Here is a 27711-nt window from a genome sequence, read left to right on the forward strand (position 1 = left end):
GGATTACACTCTTATTCGTATAGGCCATTATATTATACATGGATGCTAATTTTTCAGATAAAAATAAAATACAAATCCCGCACAATACAACAGTAGGGGGTCGTTTTGTTGGTATCCGTACCACAGGAGGATGCACATTTGACTCTGGGATATATATTTACAGTGTTAGTACTTGCTTAGCTGTAGCTGTAGCCGTTTCTGTGCAAACATTAACTGCTAAGTACAAAGTGTCGTTGCTAAAGTCTATACAGTATTATCATGACCATGACACGCCTGATGTTTTCGATTGTTTGTTTGTTTGTTTTGCCTTTACAGCCATACGGGGCAATGTAATTTGCGCGATACGAGTGAGCCTCGTTCGTTGCATGCTAGCGCTCATGTGCGTCGATGTGTGCGGGTTTGTTACAGCATACAATCGTGATTCTGCTCCATTGTCCCAAAATTAGTGCGATAAATTGTTGCGTTTATATGCTGGCTGCAAGTATGCGGTCTCTTCTATCGACAAAGTGGAACTGGGAGTGAGCAAAATTGCAATTTGAAACAAAAAATATACAGCTGATAAAAAAAACACTTTTAACACGACAAAGCTCAGTTCAAAAGAAACCAACTTGAGACTAAACAAAGTGAAGTAAAACAAAGAAAACAAGTGAAAAAATTATGACGTTGGATGCAAATTGTTTTAGTTAATTTTTAAGTGGACTGTAAAAGCAAATGAAACTAAACTGTTTAGCTGCCGTAACACGAGGACTCAACTCTCAGCAGCTTTTCTCTGCTGTATGTTACATCAAGTCGTTTATGAGTGCGTGACTAATCCACTGAGTTCTTCTCGACATAATATAAAAATTGTCTCTCTGAATACCACAGTAATGGTCGTTGGAACAAAATAAATAACTGGGTAAAACTCATGCCATTATATTTAACGTTTATGTTATTTGTTTATAATAAGTATACTATACACATTTTTAAATACTGACGAGTATTTTATCGCGTGCAATGTTCGTGTCGATTTCCACTAGGATAACTGTTGTACTAGAGTAAGTGAATAATTATTGACACATTTAAGGATTTTTTATCTATAATAATACTAGTAATTGCGATGAAACTGGGAGCTAAGGACGTGTCTGAGAAAATAATTAATAAAATTATAATTTCATGTCTTGATGAGTTGATAATTATATAATTTAATATTACTCAGAGTATTTATTTTTCAATAATTATCCGCAAATCATTAGTTATTAATTACTAGTTATTGCTAAACATAATTTCATAATGAACATAAATTTACGTAGGGATATAATTTCTACATAGAAGTTTTATTTAAATAAAATAAAGTAAGCAGGAGTATAAAGAAAAAAAAATTTATAAAAAGATAGAGAGCGAGGAATAAACTTCGTTGAAGTCGGAATGTAATCACTGAAGAACCGAGCGCAAATCGAGAAGAATACTCAAAGTAAATACGACAGGTGTGTCCTTGAAGTACATCACCCATCAGCATTAACTCTGTCGTTGTTCTGGTGTGCTTTTGAGTTCTTCTGTTCCTCGTCCAGTGCAGTGTAGTGTCACTGGCCTCTTATCCACATGATGGTTTTAATGAGAAAAAAAAAATTAGTAAAAGAATAAAAATTATTATTACACCAACTGAAGCTATCTTCCTAACAGTGGATCCTGGTAGTCGTGTCTCTGCATTCTCTCTTTTCTGGGCTGGTGCAATCGTTATTTTTAATTGGCCCGAAATACCGCGCCCTGATATACTAAAGGTACTTTGGTTGGACCACCGTTTGTTTCATCATTAAACGCTACATCTCACACTAGTCGAAACATAAACTTGAATAATCATCATCATCATCATCATCATCATCATCATTATTATTTACGTGTTATTACTTCATAAAAAAAAAAATCATAAGTATGACAATCACGTACTTCCCCAATATCTAAAAAGTGTTTGCCCAATCTCCGATTTTCCCATCCCACAAATTACATCACGATCGGTGTAGAAAAAATCGGGTTACCCGCACTGGCATGGACGATTTGAAAAAGTTCCCACGCGAATCGAACGTCTTTCACGCTGTCTCCCACCAGCGTAATATAACTCTAATACTTTTAAGCGGACAATCGCGTCCCCGCGATATTTCGTCAACATTCTTGCTGCATTGTTTATATTTATATTATCGGTTTGCGGTCGGCTCGGTTCTATCTCATCTACTCAATGCAAACAAACAAATGTACTCTTGTAGCATAAACCAACTAAACCGCTTAAAGTGTTTGTCTTTTAAGCATTAAAAAGACAACTGTTTATGTAGTCTCTAGCCTTGGGGCATTAGAACGTCTTTATCATTTCCCAATGTCCTCATCACTTACGCGATGGCTTTCACGAGCCCTTGTGTATACGTATTTCATTATTGTAAGCTCAGCTCGCTTATTGGTCCAGAGTATTGTGTTACGTTCATATAACAACCGAACGGGTTGGTTTTTAAATCGAACCCGAGCAGTACAGAACTATGTGGCCATTACGACTATCGGCGATCCGTACTTCACGACACACTGCCGTGTCGACTCAAATTACTATTCCGTGTCGATCGTTCGGCAACGCCCATGGCGATAAAACACCGCGGGGTAGACTGGGACCCAACTAAACTATGGATCGGTTTGTTTTATATTCAATTTTCAGCTTTAGTCTCAACTCAACAGAATAGAAACCAAGTAGAAATATATATACATACATATATACGTAATATATTAAAAATCATAGATCTATTATAGGTGTACAGTTTCATTATTTCGTGCTCGGATAATATTAAAAATAAATAACGTTTAGACGTCTTTGTCCAAGGACGTATGAATAAAATAAATAAACACGACATCGATACTAATGCGACTTCTGTTTCTATCAATACAATCTACGGATTAGAATATACAATACCCAACTACAGAAGCATACAACGATAGAGCCACACAACAAAAGACATTACACACAAGTAAAGTATAATAAGAACACACGTTAACGATCAACCGAGCTCGTTATGTACATATCTACCGAATGTCTCTCTTTGTCGTCTATATTCTGAATCGGATCCCTTTAATAGTAGACACAGCACTGCTAGAGTACACAGAACACAGAACAGAAGAGACTATGGTCTGCTCTACTCGTATCCTATCGGGGTTTAGTTTACTTGTCGAGTAGTGTGTATCGGCTGCTGCATAGCACACGGCAAACGTGACTCTTGCCCACTTCTTGCCAATGAGCAACGACTCAATTAAATCAAACCCACCTTGCTACTTTTACTTTATCGGCATTTAATCCACCGAGCATTCAAACATTCAAATATATCCTTTAATACACACTACGTGTTCACCTGGACGTTAATTTAACGTTTACTATCAAAAGCGACATAGCTAATATTTCATTCCTTTTTTTATTTTTGATTTCGACTTTTATTATTTCATTTTTTTTTTTTTTTCGTAACCTCGCGGACTTACATTAGTCCGATCGACATTATTATTGTCTAGACGGTGTGCTAAGCATCGTGTTTCCCAGAAACCGATTAAAGTCATGGTTGGGCAAGTCAGGTAGGTATTATGTATATATATAGATATATATACAGATACAGATATAGTTGATTCAGGTAAGGTGGATAGTAGAAGATATACATATAAACGCGAGAAACAAACTCGCGGGAACGAGTTTTTGAGATCAAATCAGCAACAAACGGGTTGATATTTGCTAATCACTTTGGGATTTGATGTGCTCACGGGAAAACATGGCATTGATCTTATTATTCTTAAATATACCGGTTTAAAAGTATCGCATACAATAATCACGCACGCAACACACTTAACTCTATTCAGCTTTACTTCTCGTGATATCGCTCCTGTGAGATCATCGATATACACACGATCATGTGGGAAGATTAACGTTCTACTTATAATGAGTATATCTGTGTGTTGCATCCTGCGTCTAAGTCTCCGTGTGAGCATAAGTATGTGTCTTCTTCAACTTTGTTTCTTTTCTTTTTTTTCTTAACTTCCGCTTTAATTTAACAAGTTTAGAACAATAGCTAATATTTGTAGGCGTAAACTTCTCAACGTTATTTGCGATAACTTTATGATTTCTCTTTCACACTCTCTTTTTATTTTTAGCCACAATCCACAATAATTACTTACGAAAATCCCGTTATTTTTTTTTTTTTTTTTTAAATCACCGATTTATTTCCTATCCATTTTTTTTTTTGCGGGATGTTTATTTATTATCATCATTGTTTTTAAAATTTAAACACTTTATTGACGTTAAAATAGAATATAAATTTTGTAATACACTGTTAAAAAAATTGTTTGAATTTTCAAAACATCGTATATAACACAATGAACACATACATTTGTGCTTGAATTTAAATAGCATAGAATTTAAAATACATGGTTTTGAATTTTCAAATTAACACTGTGGATTTCCAAATACTTCTTTTTGAACTTTCAAATACAAGTTTTTTAATATTCAAATACTTTTTTTCGAATTTTTAAATACTCTTTTTTTAATTTTCAAATACTTTCTTTTTAATTTTTAAATAAATGTATTTGAAAATCTGAAGCGTTTATTCGAAAATTTAAAAGCGTGTATTTAAATTCTATACGATCGTTACAATGAAATTTCAAACACAATTGTATGTGTTTATTGCGTTATATACAATGTTTTGAAAATTCAAACAATTATTTTAACAGTGTACATCACATTTAATACTGTATCATTTTATCATTTATCATACTGTCAATGATGTTCAGTTCAGTCACAAGTTTTATTTACTTAATATTATTGAGGAAAGAAAAACTTAACAATAATACACTACACAATCCTTGATTACTGCGAACGCGCAGCACGGCACGCGCAGAAATTTCATATACCAGCATTTGAATTTTCAAATAAGTATTATGAAATTTCAAATGGAATTATTAAAATTCAATGTGGCTTAGAATTTTCAATACTTGCTTTGAAAATTTAAAAAACAAGTATAAATTTTAAGTACGTTTATTAAAATTCATATTTTTTATCTTAATTTTAAATACTAGCTTGATTATTAAATTACGTAGATTAAATTTGAAGCTTTTTTTATTGAAAATACAATTCAAATATCTAGTTATGAAAATTCAATTCCTTTTCTATTGTAATTTTCAAATTATTTTTAAAAGTGTATTCATGAACCAGACGTCAGTTGTAATGAGGGATTTAAAGTTTTCACGAAAATAAGGTATATTCTGCTTTCTCATGGTTAAATTTAATGCGCAAATAAAATAAATGCGTTTTAGAAATATTAACCATGGGTGGCATAATTATATTGGTGATTTGTGTGCAATGTAAGTCATCCAGTGGGTAATCTTTATGAGGTGAAAAGATTGTGGTGGTAATTTCTAACGGAATTTAACGAGCTCTCCACACCCCTTTACTCTCTCCATACCATAGTATAAATACATACAGCCATATATATTAAATAAATATATGTATACAACTCAACGTTTTTTCTTTTTATCTGCTAAGTTACTGAGTCTCATCAGTTGTACGGCAATCGACGGGATTCGAAATTTCTCAAGTAGATAATATTTACACAAATTTACGTGCAAATGGACAGGATAATTAACTTTACACGCGGATTAGTATCTATATATTATGTTCATACTGACCATTTCAAAATAATTTAAAATTTTTTTATTACGTAAACGCCATATTTATTCATTCATTTACGATAATAATTAACGACATGAGAGGATAAATAAATAAATAGCTGCAGTTTATTTGCCGAGAAAAATATCAACAACCCCGTCACATCATATTCCACATGTGCAACATGATCCTTAGAAACTCTCATGATATAAAGACTACTCGATCATCAATTTCGAGGAATCGAGATACAGAAGAAACAGGTATATAAAGGTGTGGTCAATTCCAAGAAAGTATCTCTCTTTATTAAAATGATAATTTATTCCTTACATATCAGGATTAATCAAGTGCGTTACTCAATAAATATTTAATGCCAAATGAGTACTTTTTGTTCAATAACATTTATCGATAATTAATATGCAGAACAGTAGATTTAGACACGGAAAGAAATTTTCTTTAAAAATTACCGTTGAATTCACTGTAATCGTGGGACATAATGCGGCGCTTTTATTTATTACCATTTTTTAAATAAAAATTACGAAAAAATTTATTTATTTTGTGGTAGACTTCATAAAATTTACCGAAAACCGAATATAATTTACAGTAGACTACGGTAAAATTTGTTGAAAAAAAGTTAAAAATTATCTCACTTACTGACAAATGATTAGGTTGTGCCATTCGTCCCACGATTATCGTGAATATAACGCTAATTTTTAAAGAAAATTTCTTTCAGTGGAGAGATACTTAAGGGGATACACTACCGGTCCTCTTTCTCATACTCAAAATAAACGGGACCATCTTTGTTGCACTCGTAGAGTAAATGAGAATTTTAAAACAATTTTTCTTGGAGACGAATTAGAATTTTTGAAAATACGAAATTTCTAGCCTTCTTCTAAAGTTTCAAAAAACGCTAAAGACTCTCTATTTTAGGTTTCCAGTGTTTGCCTGTGAATTAAATTTAATTGAAAATTGGTTACCGTTACCCCTTAAACACTTGGTTTAGGTTCAGAGTACTCGGTTTTGTTTCATTTAATTTAATTTTATTCTGTTTCTTTTCGAAAAATAAATAAAAAGATTGTTGATCTAGACTTAACGACTGGTGTGATTGTCTTGGTGTTGGTGTAGCACCATCAGACTGTAACTTGTGAGTAGACCCTGACTTTCGCTTAGTTCCTCTTCAAGGTCAAAGGAGGGCAGGACCGAAGAACCTGCACTGTTTAACCGCTCGCACGGACCCAACCAAACAACAACTCGTCGTCGTAATTTAGCTGGGTTGATTTCCGTATGTGTGTGTGCTGTAGTTCAGATGTATGTGCGCTCTGTGTACCACGGAAGGGAAGTGCACGCCCACGTGGAACACAGGATTTATCGTGTATTCCGTATCTGGACGGTTAAATCACGCCCGAACGTTTTTTCAAGACCGAACGCGTTGTTATTAAATTTATCATTTTTATTTTTTTTATTTGAACACGATATTTAATATATTTAATGACAAAACAGTTTATTTATAGAGTATAATTTAATCTTTTTATTCAAGAATTTTTTTTTTTTCGTTACCGGTAAAGATGACGGGAATCATTAATTCGTTTCATTAACCAAAGTACCGTGTATTTAAGTTTAATACACACTTAAGTTTAGTGCCGCAAATATATACGCTTAGGAAAATTATCTGTCACATAATTTAAGGTAATTGAGCCAGTTTAGCTAATTGTTATTATCATCGGGGTATTCACCAGCTAGCCAGGAAAATAAGAAGAGAGAGCATCTTAGCAGACGGCTGGTCTAGCGTGTAATCGCCCGGTAGCACGTACACCCCACCCAGCTCCATTTATAAATGATTTATCTTTAGTTTATGACACCAGGAATTTTCGAACTATCATTAAATTACCTGTACAAACATTAAATTCTTAACGAACCCAAGTAATGCCACCACTTCACACGTTTATTGGCCTCAGCTGCTTCTGCTTCGCTATTTTTTTATCGGATTTTCCATACGCAAGAGATAGAAACTACTCATGTACTACTTCTGGGTACACACTCGCTGGAATTTCTTCGGCATTTGAAATTCCACAGATACAAATTATCTGTACTATTGCGCCGCTAATTTTAACCGCTGAATAACCATTTATTTATTTTAAATTCATATTTATTGATCTAATCTCAATAATAAAACCCACTCGGTGACTTAAAATCATCGAGTTTACAATTCAAATATATAAATAGAATAAAATAAAATAATAATTTTAATGTATCGATAAAATAAAAAGTTGACGTCGGGAGGGATAAATATATACGAGTGTAAATAAATGTATAAAAAGAGTGATTTTATTCAGCTTGTTGTTTTTATATCGCTAATTTGTACAGGATTATAACAGAATACTGTAAACAACTCTTTGTTTTCTTGGGCGCGTTTGTCCCCAGTGTATAATACTTAGCACAAGTCCTTAAACGGTTTCCTCGAAGAAATATTTCTTCCTTACTCGACATCGGAATTTTTAAGTTTTATCGAATTAGCTATAGGCATTAAAGCCCTAATGAAGCGCAGAGGGTGGACAAGAGTGTCTGGCTCTTTGCGCGAATGCCGCCATAAACGGCACGACTTTACGGATCTGTCTTTTATTCTTTCGTTATCGTTTATTCTTCTTCGTCTTTGTCTTTGTCTTAGTCTCGTTCTCAAACTCTCACTGGTTATCCTCGTCCTTGTTCTATATGAACATGTATGCGTAGAATCCCCCATAGGAATACCTGGCACCTTGTGTCGCTCACAAATTGCCGGGGCTGGTTTTTCCACCGTGTTAAGGATTCGTCCAAGTCGCGTTCCAACAGCACCTAAACACATACCAAGTAACAACAGACTAAAGAGGCGAAGCTAAGGCTAAGGCGCCCCAAGAGAATATTTCTTGCGCGGGGGCGGATTCCCATACTTATGTGCTCCTATATTCTCTGCGATTTGCTCTCGATCTATAGATACTAAAATACCTTAACCAGTTTTTTCATCAAACAAACAAACTCACACAATTTAATACCGGATTAATCCGGTCGTATATTTCATACAAATAAATTAAATTGTAAATCGTCTTCCATTTCGCGGTATCCAAATTATTTGTTAATGAAATCGTCCTAACAAATTATTTGGTGGTGAAAACACACGAGAAATTTGATGCTGAATTTTTATCATCATGAAATATTTATTATACTTGCCGCGGATAGTAAGCATGATTTTTTCTTCTCTCTTCGACTAGTAATTAAGTACGTGGAGTAGTTTAAAATAAATTTTTTCCAGTTATATTTGATTTATGAGGACATTTGTAAGTATTGCTAAACAATTGTTGTTTTAAAAATCAAAGTCTGTTAGTTTGTTCCATCAACGGCAACAACAGCTCTGCCGGCACCATCAACGATAATATGCATGAAGGCAAACTTTTTCTCTGACTGTGTACAAGAGTATATAAACGTTGTCTACGTGCTGAGATCGTTTGATGAATTACCAGCAAAAAGTCACGCAGTTACATTTATCCTCATTGCAAAAGCGTGACGAGGCGCCGTCGTGTTTACTTCAGGCTTTCCACATGATTGTGTAAAAGCACACTATATACTGACAGCCACCCTACTCTCTTTACCTCTAACCTGTTGGTATTATTTATTCACTATTTTTATTTTTATATTTCGTCATTACCACATTCGTTCTTAGTGACAGTCAAGTGTCTATCATCGTATGTTAATGTCAATGTTTGCTTCATTTTTTAAAAAACTTTGTCTATTACTACATACAAACTAGACTTTTTATCCATCACGTATCTCTCTAAACACACAATTTTTTTTTTCAATTGATCAACTTTTCAGTGTTTTCTTATTCAGATCCTCGATATTTTGAAAAAATTTTTTTAATGATGATATTGTTGAAAACTTTTTAAATGTCATTATTACTCGTTCGATCGATAAAAAAATATGACGTTGATATAGACTGCTATTTTATTAAAGAAGATAAAGCAAAGACCGAGTGTAAAAGTTGTCGGTGGCATTAATATAAAATATATGTAAATAAATGAAAACAGAAAGTATTTGTTTTGTCCCTCTTTGAAGAGTTACACAAACTTTTATTTCTTTATATAGTGACACAGTTATACAGACATGAAATAAAGTTTTAGAAAATAAACCAGTACACTGTGAAAAATTCGCGGAGTGAACGCGGATTAAATCTGGAGTGAATGCGAAGCGGATGACTGTTTGTTTATTTAATCTCTTTGGAGTGAAATTTACTCCGAAGGGAAGTTTATGTTAATATTTTTTTTTTACTATTGTTAACAGTGTAGAGCATTTTCTGCCTTTTACACTTCTTGCCTTTAATCGCAATTGCTACCTTTTCTATTCCATCCTCTTTTTCATGCGGCTGTGGACCGAGTTGTGCTTCTGTACTGCATCATTACGTGATGCCCTATACCCCACATTTTTGCCATGGGAGTATGGTGGCAAAGGGAAACCACAGAGAAAACCTTTTGCCAGTACAGCTGTCATTTTTCGGAGCGGGTGAAGTTCCAGTGATCGATAAAATTCCCGATTTTCCCGATTACTGGATCTTCAGTCCGCGCCTAGCGCACACACAGAAAAAACGTTATCTTGAGTCAAGAAAATATTTTTGAAGACAAACGTTTTCGGGAACCAAGTCAAAATTTTCTTGAGCCAAGAGAATTTGTTTTGCTTCACGGAAAAAAAAAATTAGTAAATATTACTGAGATTCTCGTCAACAGCGCGCCTAGACCGAATCTCAGTAAATTTTACTAAGTAGAACGTGAGAAATTAATAACAGATGCATTTTTTTGACAAGTGTCTTGTAGTTTTTTAAGGTTTAAGTAGTAATTTTAAATAGTCAAGCAGTATATTTCAACGGTTAACTGTTAATTATAGCAGTTTAAACATTAAAATCATAATTTTACTGATTGAAACGACATTATTTATTGAACATGACATAAATAATTAGAAGTTGAACTACAATTATTGACAATCATTTTTTTCCGTGTTAAAAAAAATTCGTCTTGGTTGGAAAAGATTTCTACTTTATCTGAGAAAATTTAGGTCTCTAAAAAAATTTTCTTGAATCAAGAATATTTATCTTCAGTCGAGAATTTTTTTTTCTGTGCTGAGACGTCCGTTCAAGCTCAATGCATGGCTAAGCGGTCACCCAACCAAATAGCAACCGTGCTCGATGCTGCTTAACTTTGGTGATCGCCCGAGCCACACAAGAACCAATCGGCTGCCTCTGCCCGAAGTTTATTTTGATATTAAAACTCTGAATTGGAGTGAATGCAAATTAGAATAAAATCTAGACTACTTCGAAATCACTTCCGATTTTTTACAGTGTATTTAAAGCATTGTACTTATTGTTAAGTCTTTAAAGTTGACATAAATATTGAGAAGCTTTTTTATTTCTTGGAAAAATTTCTATTGTAATTAAAAGTATTAGCGGGAAATTTAAATCTAATCATAGTCTTATTACTTTTAATGAGATGATTATAGTATTTATGGTTTATATTTCACTTCTGATTGCTCTATGAGTTTAATATCAAGATTATGATGATTAATTTTGATGATTAAAAAAAAAAAAATGATAAATTTAGAAAGCTGAAAAATTTTTATCCGTAGAGTTTGTGAGATATAAAAATAAAATTCTTTGTGAAATGAATTTTTTCATTTGAATTTAGTATTGTCATTATGTTCTCTGATGTAGTCTTTTGAAAGTGAAGCATTAAATATTCACCAAAGAACATTGTGCTTTCCCTTCTGTGAATTTTAGATACGACAGTACCCTAATAAAAGACAACGCGCGTCAGAATAAAAAAAACGTAAAAAGGTAAATTGACAAACAACTTTTACGAAAAGAGAACAAAGAGCACGGGGAATTGTTTCCGAGGGTGGAACATGCTAATTTAACAAATTGAAATTTTTAACAAATTACTGAATTACTTAATATTTAAATACAGTAACAAATTGAAATTTTCACTTATTTTTTTATCCTCAGAAAATGTACATTCGTGTATATATAGGGGAGGGTGGGGCAGAGCGGCCCCCATGGGGCAGAGCGGCCCCCCTGAAATTTTGATCAAAAAAAAAATTTTTTTTTTTTCGACTAATTACTATAAATCCGATATGTTTGCGCATTTTTACCCCTACGCATGACATTTGGGGCAAAATGGACAAGCCCAAAATTTTGAAAAAGTGATTTTTTCATATTTTTATCGTCAAATTAAAAAAAAATTATTACTATTCCACATTTCTAGCCCTACGCATAACACCTGGGGCAAAATGGACCAGCCGAAACTTCGGAAAAAATTATTTTTTCATATTTTTCGGCCGTTTCTCTACGTAAGAGGCAAATTTGGTCACTAAAAATTTATAAAAATTAAATTTTTTTTTTTTACTTGACAAATTTTTGAAATAAAGTAAAATTATAGAATTGATTTTTTTTTTTATTAAATAACAATTAGTAATTAAGGTAATCGAGAGTGAACGATTTTTTACGCTTTAAAAAATTTTTTTCGAGTAATATAAAACCAAAAACAGTTGTCAAGAGAAAGAAATACATTCTTAATGATGAAAACAATTTAAAAAAAACAAAACGCAAAAAAAAAAATTTTTTGTCACTTTTTTGAGGGGGGCCGCTCTGCCCCACAAAAAAAAAAAATTTTTTTTCAGAATTTTGGCAAAATGTCCATAAATTTGTTCGAAATAGGACAAAAGTAAAGTGATCTTATGGTTGAAAGCCACAAAAAATAATAATTGGCTTAGGGGGGCCGCTCTGCCCCACCCTCCCCTATGTGTAATTTTCCTTTTTCACGACTTGTATGTAATGTATAAATATATATACATACATTAAATAACCCTTCAGAACAAACTTCCCTTTGACATAAATAATTTACTTCTACACCCTCTTTTGCTGGTGCTCTAGACTGCCATTTATCTTGAGACAATTTACTTTTTCCTCAACCACTGCAAGGAGAATAAAATTGATTGGCTAAAGTACAACAGTACACTCTTGTATCAGAAAAGCCTTAGAAAGAATATCGAAAAAAAAAAAAAAAAAAAAGTAAACCAGTATTTTAGCATCAAAATGAGAAGCCAGCAACGTAGCCATTGGTAGCTTTTAAGTGTCTTACATACATATATAACTATCTATAATGTTAGCAGTGGTATATATTTCCTCCGTGGCGTACATAGGGTGGATGAAATGTGAAGCACGTTCAAGTGCCGCCCGACGGGTGGCCAATCGTACCGATGCACGTGCAGTCAAGTTAAAAGAGTCACGAATAATATAGTTCACGGAGGTTTCATCTCGAGTTAGAGTAGGTCTCAATATGGTATCGGTTGGATCACATCAAAGGGACCTGGATGCAGCCAATGCATTCACACACTTGCCACCATCGTAGCTGATGATGCACTTCTGCTGCTGCCAGTGCAGATCTTCACAATCATTCAAGTGCCATCATTTCGTTAACTGATGCCGTGGAATACTGTCCTGTACTGATGATTGTACTGCATATAGTGGATGCAAGCACAAGCACACGTCTGTATCTGGTGGGTTAACGAGTATCGACGTTGTTGGCGTGCACAAGCTGTCTCTCTACTTAACTCGTTGTCGGCCGGCATGTTTCTTTATTCCGCGCCCTTCTCGCGGCTTTACTTATATGTATATATATATATAGTTTATAATACATAGTCTTAGCCTCAGCTCGAGTCTACTCTTGACTCAACTCATGTATTACTAGTACTGGTATAAATACCAGAGTTTGTGTGTTGGTACGATATTTATATTTGTGTACCAACAAGTTATACCAGGGGAACAAGACGGGGGTTGACGGATGCGGACGATTGCACGTGGGAATAGCCTGGGAAAAGCCACTTGCTCGTATATACCTCACACCCTCTCCTTTTACTTGACTTGTTATTCATCTCCATCTCCATCTTCTTCTCCTTTTCCTTATACTACTCTATCTCGCTCGTATTTCTCGAGACTACCGATACGAGTAGCATAGAGGTGTTTGTTACAACCCGCGATCGAGTGAGCTGGCTCTCTTCGTCCATCTTACACATATCTAACTCGGCAGCCGCGTGGGTTTAACGAGGGAATCCTCAGCATCTGTTTTCTTCTGTATTGTGATACTATACCGTTCAATAGATATCGATATCACTACCACTTTTACTGTTATTTATGTTTTTATATATATTTTTCCCACAAATAAAACAACTTAAACAAATTAATTTAATCACTTAACTAATTATTTTCTTTATTTTTGTTACAGGTGAGTGCATTTAAAGAGTCGCGGGTTCGCAAATTGGTAATTATGTATTCAATATATTTTTTTTTATCATAGAAATATATAAAAAGAATGTAGTATATTTTATATATGGCAAAGCATTTATGTTTAAACATCGATAGACTCAATTTCACGGGTCATTCGGTGTCTAACGCGTTCGTATGTCTCTTGGTCTATTGGATAGAGAATATTCCAACCGAGAATATGTACAAAAGCAATGAGGTTCTTAGTGCCAAACGTGGGTGTTCCACGGGCAATAAACTCTCCGATTACCCGAAGATAATCCGCGATCGAAGGTACTCGCCCGTCTTCAGTCCCATCATCCAGCTCTTACGGTCCTCTAAATTTAATTTATATGAAGTCATTGCCAGCTGACGAGAAAATCGAATGATAAACAATAAAATTCCTCCGCATTTACTTGTTATCACACCTAGAGAATTTAACGGGACAGCCAATCGATTGGCGATAAAAAAAAAAAAAAAATGAATGAATAGTCCATACATCTTAATCAAAAACTACAAATAAAACACATACTTGGATTAGTATCGCGTAAGATAGATAGTATTGCTTATAGTTTATATTTTTTATGTATACATAATATGCCAAGAATTTAAACTACGAACAATAGGCCATAGGCGACACTGAATATATCATCGGCATGCATAGTTATACACTACTGCAAAACTGTGTACTGTTCACTAGTCCAGCACCGACATAACAGAATATATCCTACCGTAACTTATATACGCATGAATATAATATGGGCATTAATAAATCCAAGCCAAGTATTAATGCGACTAATGCATGTGCGCTGGGTATTTGTTGCCCGTCGTATTGAGATTTTTTTTATTAAAAATTTATATCCCCACCTCAAATGCGAGGGGTTAAAAGATAAGTTGTTGCTTTTAACCACAATGGTCACTGCCTATATATATATACTAGTCCCTGAAGGCTATAGAGGCCTGAAGATGTAAGTCTGGTTTTATTTGTGAGCATAATAAAATGCCAGTGGCTTCCTCTTTCAATAATCGATTAGCGGCTATTTGTTATACGATGATTGCTATCTTAAGAGGGTATGAAGTTTCTTATTTAACCCCCAACTGTTAACAGATTATTTCGATTAAAATATTTAACAAATAATATTTATCAAATGATAAAATAATAATTATCAATAGTAAATTGTCTGTTTTGAGCAGATGCATTGTCGGTTTGGTTGAGTCGCGTCACATAAAGTGTGAATTTATATGTTGGTAGATCTAGATTCACAGTAGGCTATTAGTAAGCCGCGAAACGCGTGAGGTGATGAAATGAATTGGCGTGATTTATTGGCCAGTTGTGGGGCATTACCATTACAATGGTTTACAACGGTGTATCATCAGAGACAAGATCTGGCGAGTGTTATTCTCCCCAAGACAACTAGACAACTGCCAGTAGAATGAGGAGGAGAGGTATAAATAGTTTAGTAGTTGGCACTACTCTATGTGCGGAACGCGTCTGTTATATTACACGGCACGATATGTCGAGTCGGGCTGCGACTACCAGGGCAACCATTGTCGCGCCAACACCTCTAGACTTTAGACGTAGGACAGGACCGGAGACCGGAGCATACATATAACACACATGCATTATGCATCTGATGTTAGTTACATGAGCATGACCGTGAGGCGCTAAAAGTCGATTTAGAATCTCCCCATGTCTACCTGTCACCTTTTAAGCTGATCCACTTGATATTTTCATATTTACATTTTATTTTATTTATTTTCTCTTTTTTTTTTTTATTGTCGCCGACAATTTATTTCACTCGCGGATTAAATATATAGCAGTGCTCTAGTTTATACGGCAATAAAATAATTCAGTCGTTGAGATTTAGTTTGTCATATTTGCTTCACGTAAGATAACAACCGAGAAGTAGTACGAGCCACACCTTTATTTAAACGCTGAGATTATTGATAAGCCAAACATTTATTCTTCACTCTGGCATAATCTTTATTGCCATTGCATCAGTTACATCAACTTGTTGTTGCTCTTGTTGAAACACTGATTTTACTTTGCATCAACTTTATCACGACTGGCCTACGCTTCATATGCCATTCATAATTGTCATACCGCCCGGTAATTTACGGGCCTACTGGCGTTAATAATAATAATAATAATTTTTTTTTTTCTTGCTACTACACTGTAAAAAATTTCGGTGTAAAAATGGACCCAGAGAACTTTACAACTTACAGAACTTTCTCTCGGTGTAAAGTTTCCATCAGGGTAATTTTAACACGGTGTAATCTACTTACACCATTCTGTGTTACTGATTATAATTTTGATTAATGAGCAACAAATGATATTAAACACTTTTAACTACTTAATAAATAACTACAATAGGACCTTGTTATAAGACTAATGGGTTTCTCTCTAAAACTATGACGATACCTGGTTTATAAAAAGACAGAATAATGGTCTTATAACGAGGTCTGGCTGTACATCAATTTTATTTAGATATTAAATAGTATTTCGGAACATCTCAATATTTTTATGGTTATTTTTCTTAACGAAAAATTATCATGAATTATAAATTTACACGTTTGGCGGTGTAAAAATTTTAAATTCACACCGAATTTAGTGTAATTTTCATATCAAAATTTTTACACGGTCATTTACACTACACCGGATTCAAAAAATTTTTTACAATGTAGTATATTTAAGTAAAAAAAAAAATAATTGCATTTAATAATTACACTGTAAAAAACCGGGGTAAGTTCGAGGTGTAGGTGTTAAATTTCAACACCGAAAGCGGTGTTAAAATAATACCGTCGCCGGCGTAAATATTCTTTACCGGTGTAAAAAAAATTTCCTGGTGTTAAAATATTTTTCTTTTTTATCGAAATTGAAATTTCCTCATGATCCTGAAGTTAGCAGACAATTAGAAATTTTCGGATTTTTGTTCCATCAAATAAATTACAAAAAAACGAAAAATAAAAAAATGCACATGCAGAAAATTTAAAAAACTACAGGTGCAATTTTTCCAAATATTTTTTTTTTTTATAATTCATTGTTTAAAAAAGAATCAAAAAATTATTAGACGTCGGCTAACTTCAGTATCATAAATTTCCTCCAGATAATATTTATTAAATTTTTTTATTTTTTTACATGTAATAAATTTTTTTTTTCTAATTTCTATACGTGGAATTTTTTTTTTTCACACCGATTAAATACTGGTATTTTAACACCACCAAATTACACCATTTAATACTGGTATTTTAACACCGTCAAATTACACCGTCTATACCGGTGTTATTTCATTTTAACACCACATGGTATTAAATTGAGTTAATTTTTAACCCCGCTCTTTTTACAGTGTAGTACGTTTAATTAAAAAAAAATTTTCATTAAATTATTATAATTAAATTTTTGCTGTCTTATAATGAGTTAGCATTAACGGACCACCTGGTCTGTAGTCAATCAGATTACACACAGTTTAATGCTAAAATATCATTAAGTTGCATTTCGAGTGGATGGAAACGTAGTCGATAATAGAAGCAGTCGAGTGGATAAGTAAAATACGAATGTGAATGTAAATGTAAACATAAATATAAATATTAAAGATAAACAAGATGAAGATGAAGATGATAATCACGCGTGTGTTGTGCAATCACCGGTTTTTATGAAGCATAGATGCCGTCGTCAGGTTGAGGCAACAGACTGGGAGCGTCCCGGCTCAACGAGAGAATAAAAAAAAAATTATTAAGATAGAGAGAGAGAGAAATGTGATTAGCTACGTTAGTTCAAGGCGCGGATGTCACGGATTTATGAAATTAATGACCGCGTTATAAATGTAGAGAAAATTCACCACTCGGAGTGATATTTATACTTTCAAATAATAAGTATTATTTTTTTTTCTTTTAAAAATACTCGATAAAAATTTTACTTTGTATGCAATTATTGCGAGTAATATTTTCTATTTGAAGTAAACTCCCGCAAAATTATAGATTTTTGTCGAGTAATCAGCAATTAAATAACCACAATTTACAGTGGTAACTAAAATAGAAGTTAACGTACATCGTTCTCTTGATACTCATATATTTTTCATATAACACAGGTGCGTGTTATTTCACACACTTCCCTACCACAAACAGCTGGCGTTCTTCACTCGCACATAAGTACTATCTATATTTTTAAAAGTACTTTAATAACTATCATATAGAATACAACTAATATGTATTTTTTTCATTTTTTTTCATAATCACGTCACAATAAATCTTTTCAGCCTGGTATTAAAAATTTCTAAGCCTTAAAATATCTTCTTGATTGAGAGCCTACGATTTTTACCCTCGCTAAATACCTTGCAATTATTGTATTGACAAAAAAAAAGTACAATAGTAAATTATCTGAGGCTTTTAGTGCCGAGTATGTTCGGTTCTTAGACAAAGGCGCGGAGGCAATTACGAGGAGTTGATGAACTCACTTCATTACGCGGGGCCGCGTAAATCTTGGTGGGTCTTTGTAAAGTTTATCTCCCTCTAGACCAATGGATATGCAATATATTATTCCGTAGTTATAGTCGGACGCGGTGAGTTTAGTCCAGAGGCATCATCGCATCAGCGACTCACTTGACTAGTGACCAGAGTCCAGATGAACGGAGTCTTTAGTAGAGTCAGTGAAGATAGTCTATGGAGGATTGTACTTTGTGAGCTAGCTCGAGTGTGTTATACTGCATGAGAAGACTATATGCTAGAAGTTGAGGGTCAACAGCTCGCGCAAGAAATCGCCCATAGCGATTTCCAGTCCGGGAGATACCTCTGCTGTCGAGCTGCGGTTCGATTGATGTACCGCCTTGCAGAGTTGAGACTCTTGCTCGTGATGCTGCTCACCCAGCCTAGAATATACAAGTTGAGGTTCTGCAGTGAACGCGTTGAATTTTTATTTACCGCCACCGATCGAGTTTCCACTTGTAGACGAGGACGTTTACCGATCCAGCCGCACTTGTTTCTTGTCTTCATTCATATATTTTGTTTTACATCAATCTTATTATTATTATTATTATTATTTTAAAAACAGTATTTACATTATTTGCTTAATGCTGTATCTCGATGTATACTTAAACGTATACTCAACCGTGATACGTTTGTTCTCACGATTTTAATCTATACATTTATACGCGACGTTATTTAAATAAATACCCATTTAAGTATTCCACATAACATAATGCTGGTACCCAATACAACAGGAATATCAACAGAATCAGAAACAGAAACAGTGATAATGTAATGTAATGTGATGTTAGTTCTCTGGTGGTATGTAACAAGTATCGAGTGGAGCCTGGAGTTTAGCTCCGAGTATTGATCGAGTGCTGGATGGGATACATTATAAGAGGAGTGAATTATTAAATCAAGACGTGTTCAACTTAAAGCAGCACCCGATTCCATTGACGAACAGAATAAGATTCTGAGAAGACGAATGGCCAGCCAACGGCGAGAGAATCGCATAATTTTATTGGCGCCTCGTTATTATAGACTCTTTGATCGTTGGTTTATCAACATAAATGGAGGAACAACTTTTTTTTAATATTTATTTTTATTGTCATTAAATACGCGATGTGAATTTTATTTCAACGGGCAGATCACTCTCAGTATAATAAAAGTACTAAATGATTGTAGTTCGTTAGCCGCTGAATCTTATTACGAGAGTGCATAAATAAAATATGGATGCAAAAAATATAAATATATAAATAAATCAACTTCATTAATTTACGTTTTTCGCGTTAAACATTGAGTAGTGTAGTCGTTTGTCGCTGAATATATATTTATATTTATTTAATTGTGTGTAAGTGTGTATGAGCAAAAGTGCAAGACGAGGAGAGTAGTCTTTGAATAATCCAGGCGTCTAGAACGGGCCGAGGCCAAGGTAATTGCATTGTACGCGCTTATCCTTTCAAACGCCAATCACCGGCGACAAAACGCTCGTCGCCGCGGCGAATCGTTCTCGTCTCTTCTTGTGTTTAGTTCAGTTCTCTGTACCACATCCTCAATCCTTTTATTTACAATACAACTCAGCACTATAAATACCTATAATATATACACAGATCAGTTGATCCATCTACTTTCCTGGTATATAATACCAATCGATATTTAAAACCCACTTTTATTCCTACTCTACTCTGTTCTCTCACTGTATCAAGGATCTTTTTTGTTCCGGCCATTTTGTTATTCCGGATGAGTAGGGTACCTCGTATATTTGGGTGGTCTGCGATATCTATTATATGGTTTGTATGATAAACTGTGTGATGTATATTTATATAAACTCATACACATGTGATCTCAGAGATTACATTTGGATCTCAAGTACTGCTACCACACGATAGCGGTTGGTCCCACTGTCCCAAGTCGCTGCAGCATCTTCCAAGTACACACACAAACATACACTCGGATGCACAAAATGAAACATGTGTGCTCTTCTGTACTGTCTAACCGATAGGTGGAGAAGCAAAGAGTTTCTACCGCAAGAAAATTTTCCGCGTACATTATAATATGGGAGAGAAGGTAAGGCGAATGGCCCGTGCGCACACACTGAGGTCCATGCTATAAATCGAGGGGACGTTAGGTCAAAAGCGTGGAAGATATGCTGATGTGGAGATAGTCTCTGCTTACGATGCGCAACGTCGTTGTTGTCGTTGTTGCTGTTGCTGTTGCTGTTACATACACTATCACTAACAGTAGATGGTTCTATGTGTCGCTATACTGCTAGTCGCTGTTTAAGCGGGAATTATAATTCCCTGTGTACAGAAAATCATTTTATAGCCAGCTTTTAAAAAGGGATTATCTTTGACGGACGTACGTTTATAAATATAAATAAATAATCTTTTTTTTTCACATGCTAAAAAGTTACTCTTGCGGACAAGTGACGAAGTATAAGGAGAAAATACGTGGAAGAACATATAGTTCTTGTGGTCTCAAGGTATCAGCTTACACCTTGTCGCGGATAGCCAGGGCAACGAATCGCTAATAGCTCGCACCGTAGACCAACCTGCTGAGAGAACTGGTCTCCTATCCGGTAAACACCGTCAGTGCCACTGCTCATATATATATGTATATAAATAGATATATATATGCCGACTTAAGACTCGAGACTAGAGAGTAAAGGCTTAGAGAGCTAAGATTAAATTTTTCTTAGGACATTATTAGGATTTTTCAGACTTACACCTTTCTTTATTCACGCGTAAAATATAAAAGATTTATTACGTGTGAAAAATAAGCTCTGTCGATTAAGTAAAAGCGTTGATATTGAGATCCTTATGTAGTTACATTACCAATTGGGTAAATCACGCGAATCATTTATCCTAGAAATTTCATTGGCCTTACTAATAATGATGATGACTATAATGATGATGGATATATACCTACCTACGTTCGTTCGTAGATACATATATATGTACATATATACATAAGACACTAACTGCTTACAATTTGAAACTGGAAAGTTGACGATGCTGTTACCACCGCTCATCAGTTCTAAAGTCACAGGTCATACGACAAGTCACGATCACGCATGTGTGCCAGCGCCTTGTCTTACTGATGATGATGATGATGATGATGATGATGATGATGATGATGACTACAACTACGACGACGACGACGACCAATTTTACTATACACTCTCACCTAATCTTGCGGTATCCGAAAAAAATCGTGAGCAACGCACGTGCAAAATGTAAATTGCGAACGGCATAAAAATAATTTACCTATAGATTAAGATTATTTAAGTTATTACAGGTTTTAGTGGGAAAAAACATACGTGGCTTTAAACATAAAAATTATTGGACTTGAATAATAAAATAAAATATCACTTACGAGGATATAACTTTCAGTATGATGTGAGAAATTTCTAAATCAACTATTCGCCCCGTATTTTCTTATTCGTGTAATGCGCGAGCCAGGCACATAAAAGACCTGAGGAGACAAGAGACAAGAGACAGGTTTAGGGGTCTGCTCAAACGTGTAGTATGACTCCATCCGGTAATTTAATGCCTCTGAGTTGAACCCTAGACCGCCACACACGAGGGTTCATCGTGTACTTTGACAACGTCTGAACGATGTTACTCCTCCAGGTCTTAAGTAGTTGTTACATTCATTCATTTTCATGCAGACTATGTACCAAAGACTCGCGATTATCGTAAGTTACTTTTAATCTTCCCTACATACATTTTACCGCAGTTTTTATTCACACACCTCGTAAACAACGAATCCTACTTTATGTACTCGGCAAAAAAATCTCACACAATTAAACCCTACATAAAAGTAGGTATTTATGTTTCATAGCTACAATGTGTGGATTAAACATCTCTCTCTTCTCTAAACTGTTTAGTTAAGTGCATGAAGTCTGGCTGGTCTTAATTAAACGAATTAAAAAGGCTAATAACCAAAAAATTAAATTTAAAACAAGACTGCTCGTGTAACGTTTTGGCATTTGAGATCACGATTCAGAAATAATTGCATGTTAAAACCCGATGGAGATGAGATTCGAGCAGATGTGAGAGATCCGTTAATTTAATTTTATCTATCTCTGCATTGCTCTCTTGCAGCTCGACTCGTCCTTTTTAATACTCTATATATGATGATTATGATTATGATGATGATGGTATATACCTGCTTTAGTTTTCTTCCATTTCTTTAGGTATATAGACGCCCGATATGCACGATGTACCCGCGCCTCTCACGTGTAATCTAATATGTAACCAAGAACACGTGCCATGCTCGTTACATGATTTAGCCGATTGCTCAGCCGCGAACATGGGTTATAATTCATACGACGGTAACCGGCGTCTCGGCGCCGTTCTTTCTTTCTTTTTATTTCTATCTTTCTCTCACACTTTGCATCAAACTAAAACAAGACCAGGCACAAGACATTTTGCGCTATGAATAAGGAGCTAAACTACTTTCACCGTAACTTTTTTAAATCTATCCCATTACTTTTGTCTCAATTCTTAAGAATTATCACCTAGCAGTCACTTGATATGATATTTATTATTTAATTATTCATAAAAACATGAATAATTGTTAGCGAATCTAATCACGAATTAGATAAAGTCATTGATGTTAATTATTAATAAATTAAATCATAAATACTAACATCAGACGTTATTGTATTAGTATATAAATTATTGAGTGTATTTTATAAATGATAAATGGATCAAGAATGTAATGAGATAATTGAGTATTAACATTATTACCAAGAAGAATTAACAAAGGGCGAGGCTCCGCGTACCACAGTAGCGTCTGACAACACAACTATATGCTCTACTCTTTTATTTATACACACTATACTGTTTACGCGCACATATAGGTATATATAGATATATAAATGTGCATATACATAGGCTACCAAGGTATATACTACGTAGGTCGATAATAATGCCCCCATAAATCAGGATTGCCATTGTGTTCTCGAATACGTCTCAACCAAGGTGGTCCCACTCCAGGCCAAATGTGTCGCGGCGATAATTACGCTGATAAATAATTCTAGTACTATCATTGCACCACAATTTAAAAAGATAAATAGAATAATGATTTTTATTATCACAAGGTAATTTATAGTCCAAAGCTCTCACAATCGCGCCCTCCCCCGCCTGCTCTTTATTGTTTCTGTTTAAAATAATTTTATGCACTCATAAAAAGTCAGCATTTTTCATCGTTCTGTACGATATTTAGTATTTTTATTTGATGCCCTCGTTCAATTTTACCCAAAATTTAGCTTGTTAAAAATTTGACATTTACAAATCCTTTTTTTTTTTTTCAATGATTTTGTTTAGCATTCGCTTGATTATTGAGGCAGCCCTTTTGGCTTTGGAAAATTTTTTTTCATTTTTAGGCTTAGAACATATTTACAAAACGATTGGCACTAAAAAAAAAATTATAACCCCTTTTGGCATTTGGCACGCGATTTTTCGTTGTTGTTAAATTTTTTAATTTTTGACCCCAGGAATTTATCATCAAAAAAATCAAATTTACTAGTTTTATTTCAACGAATAAAATTCTTTGTAAGAAATAAAAATGTTGAACATTTTTCAGACCTTGGATTGCGGCTTATAAACTTAAATTCCTAAAATATACATAAAAAGTATTCAAAAGTTGATTACAAGTTCCTTATTGCTGGTAAGAATGTTTTGTAGCTCACCAACACCAGGGAGTTGACTGTCTTGTATGTTAGCTGTGGGCATGCTCAGCTCGGTCAGTTAAATTTAACAAAACGTAAAACATTGCCGAGCTACAAATCATTTTCATAGTCATGTTTTTATGATTGCTGCTCTCAAGCTGTTTACGACAGACGCGAGTGGTACTTGCCTGAGCAAATTACGTTCACAAAAGCGTTGGGATATCGATTAGAACGCTTTAACTCTTGTATCTATTTTTTTATTTTAACTTTTAAACAGTCTAGCCGATTAGTTAATTTGAGGAGAGATAAAAAACAATAACAGTTTTTAAAATCATAAACTATTTTTCCTCATTACTCTAATGAAAATTTAAATTGTTATTTTTCATTCCCGACTAGGTAAGTCCTGTAATAGAAATTTTTATTCACGCGTGAGAATCCAAGTGTTGATATAAATGTCTAATAAACCGACTTATAAGTTACAACTTTTTAAATGCACTCGGTAAATTGATCTGGCCGGGTTGCATATATTTACGTAGCAACTCATTGAGCAGTTTAATGACTTCCTCGTTTCCTTATCGCGGGCCACACTGGGACGTATTATGAGAGTATTTGCTATTCGCTAGTCTAATAATGTAATGCAATATTGTAATAGTGGTGCCGAGTTTAGAATGGAATTATTATTAATATTACAAGACAGGCGCTCCTCAAAACATTTTGACGCAAGACGTGATCGTATGTTTTATTTGGTGCTCTCGTCTACTTGCGTCTCTGAAATAAATTTAACAGTCCATATTTTCATATACATTGTATGCTTGTGATGTCTGAGTACTGAAGTTGTTGCCCACGTTGTAAAATCACCTAAAGGCTTACACACTCAATTCCAAATCTGGCCGATTCCATTTCAAATGCAATCTCAGTGTATTACGGAAAATAGGAGAAATCTAGCGAAAGTATAAGCGTAACATTGGTTGCTCGCATTGCACATGTTTATATCTGACTATATATATATTCTACTTATTTATTTATTTATTTTTATACTATATGTAATATAATACGATGATGTTGATAGCAAATCCGGTTTTGTTAGAGTAATATCCATATGACACAGTCGTGACACTAAAGTATTCCATGGGAATTTTATTAAAGAGTGGAGACCAAGCCTTGCTTTCTAATAAAAAAAGTAATTATTTAAAATTCTTTTTGGTTTAAAAAATAATTATAAACAAATTAAAAAGGATTTGTTAAATTATGTACAATTAGAGAAGATTGACGCGCGAGTAGGTTATCCAGGTGGTCCTTTTACGGCGAGTAACTTTAACGTTGTACTTAAAGCTGAACACAGCAAGAAGCTGGAGAGGAGTAATTATTATTATAATTTTGTCTTTCAACTGAGATCGTGTGTGTCGCTGGCATGTAATTGTTTTAACGTTTTAATAACTACGCTCGCGTGCTTACCGGTGTGCAATAAAGGAGAGAATTAACTGACTCAGGATTATTTTATAGCTCTGACTATCTTCTGGTTGTTGTTTTTTTAACTCCACATGTACGTCGCATGGCTGTCCCAGTAAAAGCTCAGCAATCCACCGCGCGACAATTTCCCGTTGACACCGTGCCAAGATGCGATCTTAATTATTCCGCATGACACCAACTCCGACGCCAGCTGGAAGTACACGCTCGCGGTCACGACACGTTCAAGACACTTATACTTTCTTTATAAATTTATTATTTCGTTGGATTTAATAATGTGTAATTTTATTTTTATTTCTGCTTCAGGAGGAGAACGAGCTCTCGAGCAAGCGGTGGGCCAGTGCGCCCCGCCGCCCAGACAGCCCCTACATTCTGGGGGCTCCAACGTCTAGGGAGGTGAGTACTCTAACATCCGTAACATTACACTACATACATTGCTTGGTATTTTTTGCTGAGTGTGTAGTACCGAGTTTTCACGCCCAAGAACGCGATACTTAGTAGTCTTAAATCCGTTTATGAACGGGTGGTAGTGTCGCCCGGGAAGGAAACTAGACGATGTCACGTCGTACGTGATGGCACCCGAATCATAACCGGTAGCTTGTATGGTCCTGAGTTACAATTACCGGCACGACAGGACTGAGCAAGTATCAGGTATCGGCAGTCCCAGTGGATATAGAAGTATAGCAGTAAGAATAGCGAGAAAAAGGTTACTGGTATTGAGTGCGGCGTGTTGTCACGTTCCAAGTGCTACGGGGTAGAGAGGCAAGCTAGGAAGACCGATTAACTGACGACACTTAGATCTTGCGGTGAGGTGTTGATTTATAAAATGTTTAATAATATGAATGTGCTGAAGAATGCGACTGCTACGAGTCCAAGTTCTGATGTGTCCTCATCAGGATTTATGGACTATACAAACTTCTTCCTACTACAAGTAATCTATTATATATTTAGATATAGATGTATTATGAATAGACTGTGTGGCGGTGACGCTCAAGTCGGTTGTATCGTAAAAAAGACAATCCCGAAGAAATCCAAAGAATTGTCTAAAGCAACTTCAAGATGATTTATCTGAGGTCAGCGGTATACTCGCGTGACTCCACCTACAGACAAAGGCGACGCTGGTATACGCGCCAGTATGATGGGTGTGACTTGGCATTCTTTATGGATATTACTCACTGAGGAGGAATACAAGAGCGCGGCGTTCTGCAAACTCGATTTACTAAACCGCGTCTTCCTTTCATATCCGTACCTACCCATGATATATTCATCGTGTCTATTGAGTCAACGCGTTTTAATGGATTAAAACCGCTGTCTTTGTCATAGTAGTCTTGATAGCCAGCATAATCGTGGCCCAGCAGAGCAATACTTCAGCTGGACATTGACTGTGTCTGGATAGTATGATAGGATGCCGTGTCTTTCAAGATGGGGAGCTGCATCAGTAGGCAAAAGCATCAGGGGGAGCAGGGCAAAGCATCACCAATCGATGCATATACACAACTATAGCTCTCTGGTGGTACTACTCAGTGGTGAGGATATACAGTAGTGGGAATGCCGTTACACGTAGACGTATACCCGGTCTTCCCACGCCAATTAAACATGACTCATTAACGGCCAGAAGCCAGTCAGGGATCAATGCCTGACCGAGAACTAGCAGTAATACCCTTCTCGATGCCAGAAGCAATCGGAACTAATCTCGCTCTCCATTGCTCCTCTAGCTGCTCTTCATGTTGTCTATATCTATATACACATTATACGGCGTTTGCTCCTGTTCAACAGTCCAAGATATTATATCGCCACGTACCACCGACCCTGGCATTACGTATCGTACATAGACATATATATATTTATATATACATATATATACAGTCTCGGACAATCTTCTGCATAGGGTGTATCTCCTGGCTGATGCTGGTTTCCAAGAAGGAAATGAGGCCGCAAATGCCGGATGATAGAGTGACAGAGAACTGTTGAGGAGAAGGAAAGAAAGCGAATTACAGTGTAACGACCATGAGATTAAAAATAAAGAATAGCCAAAGAGTTGAGAAGCCTGGGAATACGATCAGCAGCGTCGCCGCCACCACTAGATGCTGCTGCTTCTGCTTCGTCTTCTTCTTTAGACTCGTTCGAAAGAGTTATTCCCTTTCTTCT

At 35.1% G+C, this 27711-nt stretch overlaps 1 protein-coding gene across 2 annotated transcripts in view; it reads left to right on the top strand.

Annotated features, from left to right (window-relative positions):
- LOC130664264 (Krueppel-like factor 3) overlaps positions 1 to 27711 on the top strand; it is a 213761-nt gene that overhangs the window by 54542 nt on the left and 131508 nt on the right. The window contains exons 3-4 of one of the 2 annotated variants that reach the window (XM_057464138.1): positions 13942 to 13977; positions 25870 to 25959. In XM_057464138.1, the coding sequence (XP_057320121.1) occupies positions 13942 to 13977; positions 25870 to 25959 (126 nt within the window). The remainder of the gene's footprint in view (positions 1 to 13941; positions 13978 to 25869; positions 25960 to 27711) is intronic. The other variant, XM_057464140.1, reaches the window with a different exon arrangement.

The sequence above is a fragment of the Microplitis mediator genome, chromosome 2, assembly GCF_029852145.1.
Source record: "Microplitis mediator isolate UGA2020A chromosome 2, iyMicMedi2.1, whole genome shotgun sequence".
Classification (NCBI taxonomy): Eukaryota; Metazoa; Arthropoda; class Insecta; order Hymenoptera; family Braconidae; genus Microplitis; species Microplitis mediator.